At 43.3% G+C, this 12398-nt stretch overlaps 1 protein-coding gene across 3 annotated transcripts in view; it reads left to right on the forward strand.

Moving 5' to 3' along the window:
- CLNK (cytokine dependent hematopoietic cell linker) overlaps positions 1-12398 on the forward strand; it is a 202483-nt gene that overhangs the window by 104352 nt on the left and 85733 nt on the right. For all 3 annotated transcript variants that reach the window (XM_061145510.1, XM_061145512.1, XM_061145511.1), the window contains one exon: positions 9924-9961. In XM_061145510.1, the coding sequence (XP_061001493.1) occupies positions 9924-9961 (38 nt within the window). The remainder of the gene's footprint in view (positions 1-9923; positions 9962-12398) is intronic.

Raw genomic sequence — 12398 nt, forward strand, 5'->3', positions numbered from 1 at the left:
AAATATTTATAGTGGCTATCTCTCAGTTGGGAAAGAATCTGCCTGCAATGCAGGAGACCTGGGTTCGATCCCTGGGTCAGGAAGATCCCCTGGAGAAGGAACTGGCAACCCGCTCCAGTGTTCTTGCCTGGAAAATCTCATGGACAGAGGAGCCTGGTGGGCTACAGTCCATGGGGCCACAATGGGGTCACACAACTTAGCAACTAAACAACTATATCTTGGTATGGGAACACTGTTGTAACTTTACTTCTCTTTTTTGCTCATCTGTATCTTATGATTTTCCTACAGCAGCATATTTTTTATGCTCAAAACAATCTATCTAAAAAAAAAAAATTCTCTAGGCCTAGGAGAAGACAGACACATATCCAAACTTGGACAATCCATCAATACCAACATCTTTTGTGATGTTGATAAATAGAAAACAGTGTCAAGTTTTTCCACAAAATAAACTCAGGAGATTGTCTCCTTCTGCTGAATAAAGATTGATATTGGAGAGGACAGCCTGTTTAGAAAATGCGTCCTTCTGTCTTAAGTCACCACACACCATAAAAACTCTGATAAAGATGTTTGTTGGTTGACTCAATTAAACAGACAACAAATTTCATTTTGCACAGGAATCCTTGTTTTGTTTTGTTTTGTTTTGTTTTGTTTTTTTCTAAGGAAAATCAATCTTAAAGGTTTTGTTTTGTTTTGTTTTTTTACCCTCACTTCTAAAAGAAAAAATAATACAAATTTTAAGACTTGGCAGGGAGGGAAATGGTAGGTAAGGAATATGTGAGCATCCACTGCCGCCTGCTGGCCATTTCTAGGTAGTGCAATATCTGTATTAATATAGTAGAGGCTCGTTCTCCCCCAGAATGCCGGGGAAGTTGGTGAACAGGAACAAATTGAAATGTTAACAACTGAATTGCAGGAAAAAGCTCTCCACCCAGTTTTCATAAGCACAAGCTAGGATTCCAATCATCCAAGGCTGATAAGCCCACGGATTTACAATTGCCTTCAAAATCCAGTGTGTATCACAATCTCAGCTGCGAAAAACGCTTATCACAAGCCCATGCCAGGGTTTGTTCTTTGGCAGAGCTATAGCGAGGCCAGAAGGATGATTCTAATTCAGGTAGTGCTAGGATAGTCTTTTGAGAATCACTGGCTGAAGAAAAAAATATAGACAAGTGGATGGAAACTTATCAAGTCAGCCTGCACCAAGAGGCAGCTTGCCTGTTTAACTATCACCATTCATTCATCCATCATTCATTCATCCATCATTCATCCATCCATCATTCATCCATCATTCATTCATTCATCCATCTATCCATTCATTCAAACAACTGAGGTAGTTTCTTAATATGTCAGATACTCTAACCAGCTTCGACCACGAGTTTTTGTTTGTTTGTTTGTTGTAATTGATAATAATTCTACGTAATGCACTTATCAAAGCACATGTAACATCAGTACACTAAAATACTCTTAAAAATACAAAATGCCATCACAATTCAATGCAAAACCTTGACCACAAGTTTCTGAAAAGGGAAATATAAATGAAAGTTTCCCAGGACTCAGCTAGTCTGAGATTCTCATACCATACTTTACAGATGAGGAAACTAAGAACTAGAAAAGGGAAGTGAATTTCCAAGAGCTGTCTGGCGAGAACCTTGAACTTGTTCTCCCAGCTCCCAATAAGTGTTTCGCATATAGCGGTGTCTGCAAGTTTAGACTTATTTGTGACTTGAAATTCACAGTTCATAATCTTCAGATCAGGAGACTATGATTCAGTGAATAAAACTGAAATTTATTCACTGAAAACTGAAATCTAGCCAGAAGTGCTAGATGACTGAGCAGGTAGATAGATTGATAGATAATTAATAAATGGACAGATAGATAGAGAATTAATATGTATTAGATATATAACACACATAAACTTGTTGTTCAGTTCCTAAGATGTGTCCATCTCTTTGAGACCCCATGGAGGGCAGCACACCAGGCTTCCCTGTCCTTCACTATCTCCTGAAGTTTGCTCAATTTCATTTCCGTTGAGTCGGAGGTGTTACCTATCCATCTCATCCTCATACATAAATTACCTATGTCTATATATTCTATTCCTGTTCTTTCTTTCCCTTCCTGCTTCCCTCCTTTCTTCTTTCTTCCTTCTCCTCTTGACTATATAAGTCATATAGTCAAGATTTATTCAACATCATGATCCTTGACTCAGAGACAGTGAAAGTAACTCTAGGAAGTCCCTTCCTGCCTTTCCCTACAGCCATGGATGGATGCCAAACAGAAGATGTTCTAAAGTTTGGGACCAGCCAGGGTGCAGAGTGTAAACTAGCCCCCTCTTCACAGACCAAGAGGAAGATCAGGCTGATGCCTTCCATCCCCAAATACCTTCAAGTTTTTAAAGGATAAAAATGGAGAAAGACAGCCTCATGTGGGAGAAAGAACCTGGGCTGTGAATGTGGAGCTCAGAATTCGAATACCGGTTCTCTCATGACACCAGTGAGTCCTGAGAAAGAGAGAAAATGGAAAGAAGTTAACCTATCAGGTGGGGTGCCTAGTATGTGCCAGGCCTTTTATAAACTTGTCTAATTTAGCTGTAGGGTACACATTGTATTCTCCTCGATGTATGATTAGCTAAACAGGGCCCAAGCGAAATTAGGGAACTTGTAGAGACACCAATAGCATAGAACTCAGCTTCATCACAGCACACGTGTTAAATTGGGCCCCAAACAGTATCAGCCTTAGATTCTCAGTCATTGACTCCCAACCTCATGGCTAGAAGGGAGCTCTGCTCGAAGAATCCTTCTGAATAACTGACAGGTGCTTGTAGATAGTTGAATGCTGGAAAGGCACATATTTTGTCTGGAAATGGGCACTAACTAATGAACAAATTCTAAATATAGATCTGAAGATCTAAAGATCTTGGCTGAGTGAAAAAAGATTTGGCCTTGAAGTTGACCTTGAAAAGACATGTAGCAGAAAACACAGCAATTCCTTAGGAGGGCACTGAGCCAGGGAGTTATTTATTTAAGCTTCTCAACAGTTATTTGGGATAGATACTCTTATTCCTGGGCTTCCCAGGTGGCGCTAGTGACAAAGAACCCTCCTACCAATGCAAGAGATGTAAGAGACTCAGGTGTGACTTCTGGGTCAGGAGATCCCCTGGAGGAGGGCATGGCTACCCACTCCAGTACTCTTGCTATGGACAGAGGAGCCTGGCGGGCTACGGTCCAGAGGGTCACAATGAGTCCAACACGACTGAACGGCTAAGCGTGCAGGCGCACATTCTTATTCCTACTAGGCTTACAAGCTTGCCTGAGGTCACATGGCCAGGATTGGAACCTAGAACTTCTCATTCAGCTTCTGGGAAACGTGGGCCCGTGCCTTTGATCAGAGGCTCTGCTGTGTTTGTTAATGGAGAACACCACAGCTGAGAACAACATTTAAGGCAGCAAGACACTTTTAAAAAGAAATCGTGGAGCTTAGACATGACAAATGTTTATTTTCTACATAAGTCAAGTCCAGAGCTAAACAGTTCAAGGCCGTTTGGCAGCTCTGTTCCTTGAAGTTCTCGGAAACGCTGCCCCTCCTGCCTCGCTCATTCTCATCGTCTAAAATAGTGATGTCTGCAGGAGGGAGGAAGGGAAGGAAAACAAGGAACAAACAGCACACAAAAACCTTCCTCAAGAGAGTCTCCCGGAGATTGTGAGTTGATTTTCCATCTCCTCCATCAACCAAAACTTGGACCCATGGCCAAGTGATGACAGGGACATGTAATAAGGACTTACTCTGGGTGGCCACATACCCTGCTACCCATGAGGGGTTCTAACGCGGAGACACAAGGGAAAAGGTGTGGGGGCCACAGCTCTCTTGGCTCTGGGTACTTAGTGATGGGAAGCTGGGATTCACCAGCCTCTTGCTTTTACCAGATATTTATGAGTGAGTTCCAGTACTTGGGCCATCTGATGCGAACAGCTGACTCACTGGAAAAGTCCCCGATGCTGGGAAAGATTGAGGGCAGAGGGGAAGAGGGCGTCAGAGGATGAGATGGCTGGATAGCATCACTGACTTAATGGACATGATCTTGGGCAAACTTCGGGAGATGGTGTGGGACTGGGAGGCCTGGCCAGCTGTAGCCCATGGCGTGGCCAAGAGTCGGACACGACTGGACGACTGCACATCAACAACCCTCACCCTCACCATACCTCTCTGTCCTGTGTCTCTCTCTCTGAAATCTTGTGACTGAAATGAAAGCAGAAGCTCATTTCACTTGGGGAACCTGTCTGCTTTGGGAATACAGTCATCCGAAGGGCCTGTAAACTGACTTCACTTCCTAGAGAAGCAGAAAGTTCGAGGACTCTGCATTTTCCTCCTGCGACTCCTCTTCTCACACCAGAGAAGCATATTCTCTTCCCGGGACCAGCCCAGAAGTCCCTTCTCCTGTGACCACCTCTCAGCAGCAGCACCCAGAAGCTCTGACAGCCACCCTGTCCCTGGAAAGGGGTCATAGACCAGGCAGCCACCTTGCCCCTCCAGGGGCTTAAGTTCATGGACCTGTTTATTAGTGAAAATAGTCTGAGAGTCTCTCTGAAGTGTTAGGCGCTCAGTCGTGTCTGACTCTTTGCAACCCTGTGTACTGTGTAGCCTGCAGGTTTCTCTGTGCATGGAATTCTCCAGGCAAGAATACTGGAGTGGGTTGCCATTCCCTTCTCCAGGGGATTTTCCCAACCCAGGGATCAAACCCTCATCTCCTGCATTGGCAGACGGGTTCTTTACCTCTGAGCCACCTGGGATGGTCCACCTTCCATGGCATGAGAATTGGAGTATCTATGTCGGTAATTCTCAGACTTCTGAGGCCAGAGTAAATACCACCATGGGAGCTTGTGTATAAAGCAGTTGGTTTGCTCAGGGATCCAAGCTTGCTTGCTTCTGTTTTATAAAACAACCAAGATGCGATTGGTCAGGGGACCAAAACTTGAGGGGTATATTGGACACTCTTGCCACACCTCTGTAGGCACGAGGGGTCCACATTCAAGACCAAAGTTTGGGGCAATTGCCCCTGCCAGTAAGGGAATCCCCTGAGTTTACATGACACATATTCATCTTCACTTCCGTCTTAAAAATAACTTTTAGGGAAATGTTGTCTTTTGTTTAAAAAAAAAAAAAGATGTCTCCTTGAGGAACACACACAGGTCAGATTTCTGTGGCCGTGAGGTGCCAGTGGGTGATGAGGGACCCTCCACTGACACAGCATCACCATCACTCTTCCAGGATGGTGGCGTGGAAAGCTGCTGATCAGCTTCCTCATCTTTCTAAAAAACGGCTCTCTCTCTCTGAGAAGCCAACCTATCTGTCAGTCCCAGGAAGACTCAAAGACCTGGAAGAATTGGGGGGAAGTCACTAGGTGAGGATCTGGGTCCAGCAAGAAAGAGTGCCAAAGTCAAGTTCGCTCAGCAAGGAAGAGGATCAAGTTCGTCTTGAAGTTCCATCACTGGTTCCATGTCCTGGGTGTTTCCGAAGCTGACTGTTCATTTGTTGTCACTTACCATACACAGAATTAAGGAGCAGTCAGAGCCTGGGGTCTCGCCACTGCCTAGGGGAGGCAAGCACCGTCTGTAACTGTGTAATATATTTGTCGGCTAGCTTTGTTCTTACATGCTGTGGAGAAGCTGAGCAGGGTATATTAACCAGGGAGGACTAACATCGATAATGCATAAACTACAGAGCTTAGTAGTTCTGCTTCCCCGGTGGCTCACACAGTAAAGCATCTGCCTACAATGTGGGAGACCCGAGTTCAATCCCTGGGTCGGGAAGATCTTCTGGAGAAGGAAATGGCAACCCACTCCAGTATTCTTGCCTGGGAAATCCCATGGATGGAGGAGTCTGGTGGGCTATAGTCCATGGGATCACAAAGAGTCACACAAATGAGCCACTTCACTTTCACTTAGTAGTTTAATAAAATAAAGGTTTATTTCTTGCTCACATCACAATCCAACAGAAATTGAAGGGAATGGCAACCCACTCCAGTATTCTTGCCTAGAGAATCCCATGGACTGAGGGGCCTGGCGGGCTACAGTCCATGGGGTCACAAAGAGTCGGACATGACTGAGTAACTAACACTCATACTTTTTCCAAATACTCATTCAGGATTCACTCTGCTTTTTCCCAGTGGCTTCCATTATCCCCGAGGACCTTAGGGTCCTCTGTCTCTGACCAGCCACTGGGGCAAGAGTGAGAGATGGAAGGTCAAGCAGGATGGCCTGGAGTGGAATCTATCACCCCCACCATGTCCCAGTGGTCATAGCACCAAGCCAAGGTCACCCAGTGGAAGGGACACCAGGAGCTGTGTGCCCGAGCAAACGGGGTTTGAAGAGCACACAGCTTTCTCACCGCCGTGCCGGATGCTGCGGTAGTGAGGACCACGGCTGGAGGGTACTCCTAATTTTTACCTGATGTTGATAGTCAGGGATGGTCCCCCAGGGCAGATGACATTTTAAATATAGTATGATGGATGATGCTTTTGAACTGTGGTGTTGAAGAAGACTCTTGAGTGTCCCTCGGACTGCAAGGAGATCAAACCCATCAATCCTAAAGGAAATCAACCTTGAATATTCACTGGAAGGACTGATGCTGAAGTTGAAGCTCCAATACTTTGGCCACCTAGTGCGAAGAGCAGACTCATCGGAAAAGACCCTGATGCTGGGAAAGATTGAGGGCAGGAGAAGGGGGTGAAAGAGGATGAGATGATTAGATGGCATCACTGACTCAACGGACATGAATTTGAGCAAACTCCAGGAGATGGTAAATGATAGGGAAGCCTGGTGTGCTGCAGTCCATGGGGTCGCAAAGACTTGGGCACAATTAAACAGCAACTACACAGCAACAGTGATGGGTGAGAAGGATCCAGGCCTGGGCAGAGCTGAGAAGAGAACATTCTGGACTGGCGGACAGTGCATGCAATGTCTCAGAGGTAGAGGAGCTTAGCATACAGCGTGGACTTGAAAAGAGGCTGATGTGCCTGGAGTTCAGAGGAAGAAGAAACTGGAAACAGAGGAGACCAGGGACAGGGCAGGAGCTGGGCTGGGCTGGGCTGTGCTGGCCTCCAGGAGCCATGGCAGGAAGTCTGGACTCTATTTCATGGGCCATGAGTGACGGGAGCTGATTTACAGATTCAAAACTGTGTTTTTAAAATTATATTTCCAAAACTCCGCATTGCTCATAACACAGAGAAGTACTGAGGGTCACAGAGATAAAAGACAATCCACTCCCTTCCCTACAGGAGGACGGCGTGTGTATGCAACAAAGAAGCAACCAGATGCTGCCTCTTTCTGTTTAAGTGTCGTGGTGAGTGAGACAGAAAACAACAGCTCTAAGGATTTAGCGAGATGAAAGTAACCCGGAGTGGTCAGAAAGGGAAGCCCCAGGAGAATCTCAAAGGACACTGAGCATTTTGGAAAACAAAACGGAGGAGGCAGGGAGTCCAGGTGGAATCAACACAAGCGAAGACTCAGAAGGGGCATGTACCGTACGTGGGGAATCCAAGAGGGGCTCAGACTGCCATGCTGCTGAAAGAAGAGACGCCTCAGCTCTCCATGAAGACGTGGGTACAATGACTGTGCTCAAGGAGGCCAATCTCCTAAAATGAAATGATATTGAACCTGAATTTAGTGGTGCTGCTGAGCTGGATCACGAAGACCAGAGAAATTCCCCAATAATTCTGTGCTCATTTGCTCTTGCCAGACCGGCTGGTGTAACGGGTGACTTTATTCACTTAATTCATGAGAGAGAGTGTATATGTGTGTGCGTGTTAGTCACTCAGTCATGTCTGACTCTCTGTGACCCCATGGACTGCAGCCCGCCAGGCCCCTCTGTCCATGGAATTCTCCAGGCAAGAATACTGGAGTGGGTTGCCATTTCCTTCTCCAATGCGAATTTAGTAGTAGCAGTTTAGTCGCTAAGTTGTGTCTGACTCTTGCGACCCCACAGACTGTAGCCTGCCAGGTTCCCCTGTCCATGGGATTCTCCAGCCAAGAATCCTGGAGTGGGTTGCCATTTCCCTCTCCTCATGAGAGAGTACAAATTGCTAAAGGGCTGAAAAACCTGTGGGTTCCTCTGCCAGGGATCTCAGTAGTGGGTGTAACTGTACTGGGACAGGAAGATGGTATTAGTGCCCCAGGGGGACGGTCACTGCTGGTCCTACCACCAGGATGGATGGTGGACAGTACAGACAGGATTCCACACCTCCTGGATTAATGTCTCAGGGAGACTAGATTTGGCCACGTGACACTTGCCCCGTACTTGAGTCCTAGGCAAATTCCAGAGAACTGCGTTTCCACTGAGCCAAAGTTTCATGAATTTACACCTTATACCTTACAAAAAGACTTGGGCATGCTGACACAAATTCACAACTATTAATTTTGTGTTTTGGTATGGGAAGAGAGGGCTTCCCAGGTGGCACTAGTGGTAAAGAACCCGTCTGCCAATGCAGGAACCGTAAGGGCCGCTAGATCCATCTCTGGGTCAGGAAGATCCCCTGGAGGAGGGCATGGCAACCCTCCTTGTTGCCAGGAGGTGTCCAGTATTCTTGTCTGGAGAATCCCATGGACAGAGGAGCCTGGCGGGCTAGAGTCCATAGCTTCGCAAACAGTCATACATGACTGAAACAAGTTAGTACACACACACGGGAAGAGAATTTGGGGTGAGTGGACAAAAGTTAAAGAACCGGATGAAATCGGACCAAAAGGTAGCAGGACATGTCATACCACAGTCCTCTACACTATTTGCACACAGGCCAGAACTTTGCCCTGAGAGTCTTATCAGCCAAAGAAGGAAGGGAAATACGCTCTTTTCTAGGACTGATTCTTTTCCTTCACTCAAAGCAAACGAAAAGCTAGGCTGTATGCAGCTTCCAGTCTTGAGACCTGCTAGAAGCTTCTCACACATGTGCTAATAAAGAGAACGTGATAAGAACATTTTCTGCTTACAATGTTCCTAAATTCAGACTAGCAGCATGAACCTACACTGCAATTTAAGAAAATTAAGTCTATGAAGAAGCAAAAATACCTGTAGGCCATGTGAGCAATTCTTCGGTGGTTTTGCATAATCTGAGGGTAAAATGTGAAACATTTACCCTGACTGCACTAGATAACCTTCGGGCACTCTTTCATCAATCAAGTTCGAAAGAAGCAGTTGAGTGTTGAAGCACCCCCACGGAGCAACATTTATTCAACAAATGCCTATCAAGAACTCATGTGGTCCATCTTGGATCCTGCACCTGAGGCCAGGGAGAGACAAATAAGTAGATACCATCCCTAAACTCAAACTAGAAGGGGATGACAGAGGATGAGAGGGTTGGATGGCATCACTGACTCTATGGACACAAGTTTGGGTAAACTCTGGGAGTTGGTGATGGACAGGGAGGCCTGGGGCGCTACAGTCCATGGGGTCACAAAGAGTTGGACACGACTGAGCGACTGAACTGAACTGAAGCTCAAACCATGTAGTCTTTTCAGGAAAACAATGTGTGGATAGATAACAATGTGTGGATAGATTACAGCAAATGCAGTATGTATGTCAGAGGAGGGGGGACAGCACCCCAGGTCCTTGGCTGAGATGCTGCTGAGTCATCACTTGGGTGCAACTAATTGAGGGGCGGGGTTCCTTCTAACTTTACTTCTCTTTCAGTGGGAAGGTTGACCTGCTGTAGAAAGAACCAGGCTTCTGAACTGGGATTTGATTTTCTTTCCTGCTTTTCCAATTGCCCCTGTTAGGCAAGAGCAGCTGATAGAGCGAGAAGCATGAAAATGTGCACTTCATTTTGAGCAATTACAGTCAAGAACAATTAACTGAAATGAGCACAAGATTTCTGGAGAAAAACAAGGGCCCAGTCTTTCCAATGTTTTGCAATAACATTTTGCTGTTTTTGTTGGCAGGACAGTACCAGACTATTAATGAGCCTCTTCTTGATGGTGTAAGTCTGCTGCTTTCTTTACCTATTTTGTCAGTCTTTGATATTTACAAAGTAAGTGGTTTTTTCCTAAGTACTCTGTGAATTGTAAAAAATTAAACTTTTCCAAATGGCATGATTTCCTGGCAGAGAAAAGTGCATTTCAAGTCTTGGGTAGAACACAGTATTCCTACAATACATGTAAATCAAATCATTGTGCTGTATGCCTGAAACATATACAGTGATGTATGTCAATTATTTCTTGATAAAGCTGGATAAATAAATAAATATATTGAGGCATTAATACAGAAAAAGACAAAAAAAACCATATTTCAGTTCTTCAGCTATAAAATGGAGATAAAAATAAACTCATAATGGTCATTTTGAAGACTAATTAAAGCGAAAATGCCAACACATGGTGCTGGAAAGTGTGTGGTGAGAAAAGCACTTCCCAACACTCATGGTGGAATTTTAAATAACAAGAACTTCTTCGGGAAGCAATTTTATAAGATTAGCAAATATAAAAATATTCATTTTCTTCAATCCCATAATCCTATGGGACAAATTAAAGAATTAACCTAAACTTTGGATTAATAATTAAATACTCATTTATGCCATATAATATACTTTAAATGGCAACACACTGGAATCATGTTATATACTCAATAATAGAAAAATCATTGAACATATTATGATATATTCATATTGTTCTGTTGTTCAGTCACTCAGCTGTGTCCAGCTCTTTGCAACCCCATGGGCTGCAGCACACCAGGCTTCCCTGTCCTTCACCATCTCCTGGAGCTTGCTCAGACTCATGTCCGTTGAGTTGGTGATGCCATGCAGCTATCTTGTCCTCTGTCGTCCCCTTCTCTTGCCTTCAATCTTTTCCAGCATCAGGGTCTTTTCCAATGAGTTGGATCTTCACATCAGGTGGCCAAAGTATCAGAGCTTTAGCTTCAGCATCAGTCCTTCCAATGAATATTCAGGATTGATTTCTTTTAGGGTAGACTGGTTGGATCTCCTTGCAGTCCAAGGGACTCTCAAGAGTCTTCTCCAGCACCACAATTTGAAAGCATCAATTCTTCGGTGCTCAGTCTTCTTTATGGCCCATCTGTCAAGTCCACACATGCTAATGGGAAAACCATAGCTTTGACTATACACACCTTTGTCAGCAAAGTGATGTCTCTGCTTTTTAATATGCTGTCTGGGTTTATCATAGCTTTTCTTCCAAGGAGCAAGTGTCTTTTCATTTCTTGGCTGAAGTCACCGTCCACGTTGATTTTGGAGCCCAACAATATGAAATCTGACACTGTTTCCACTTTTTCCCATCCACTTGCCATGAAGTGAAGGGACTGGATGCCATGATCTTCATTTTTTGAATGTTGAGTTTTAACCATCTTCCATTAATAATATTTACAAAGAATTTTAATGACTAAAAGAAAATTTTAAACTTATAATGTGACATCAACTACCTAATATTATAAATAAGTTAATTGTTAAAAATTATGTGTACATAATTTAAATAGCTTTAACATATCTATAGATGATAAATGGAATAGATAGAAATGAGAGATAGATGTATAGATAGATGATAGATATATGAACAAAGAGATATAATTTACCTGTAAAATCTTTGGTTCTTTACTTTTTGAAAGATTTCTTTAAGAATTAAATTAAAGCTATGAGTCCTCACCCTAGAAAACACACACACACACACACACGTATGCATGCACACATGCATACACAATCAATCAATCCCAAAATATTTTATAAAGTAGAAGGCTTATATATACTGAGCTTTTAGTAAGAATCCCCGATATTAACAGTAGACAGACACTAGACAGGTTTATGCTGTCTTGTGGAGAACACAGACTTACTAAATTTCATTCCACCCTTTTGAGTTGAATGATCAGAGTTGCCATGAGCCAAAATGAAGCCCAAAAAGTTCTCCAGATTAGGGGCCTGGTGAGTCCCCACTGTGCTTTTGCTTACCTGAAAACCAAACTCATCATATAACTAGTCTTTACTTTTACCAAACTGCTTTGATAGAGTGATGATAGAAAAAGGCATATACTTGGAGGCTTAGGACTAGTAAGCCCTGTATACATATATATATGTGTATATATAATACATATATATAAATATTCTGTATTATTATCATTATCCAATATATATAGAATATATTAATATATTATTAATATATAATGATAATAATACATATTAATTATTAAATTATTAATATATAATACAGTATATATTATATATAATAATGAGAGCAATATATATTATATATATTAGAGAATATACATATATAGAGAGAATATATATATTAAAGAATGAGAATAATGCAGATTTAGAATTTAAATTTAAGCCTAATTCCCGGTTCCTACACTACAGTAAAATCACCTCATAGATTTTTCTGCTTATACAATGAAATGAAGTACAGAAAGCACCTAGGACA

Source organism: Dama dama, chromosome 6 (genome assembly GCF_033118175.1).
Source record: "Dama dama isolate Ldn47 chromosome 6, ASM3311817v1, whole genome shotgun sequence".
Lineage (NCBI taxonomy): Eukaryota > Metazoa > Chordata > Mammalia > Artiodactyla > Cervidae > Dama > Dama dama.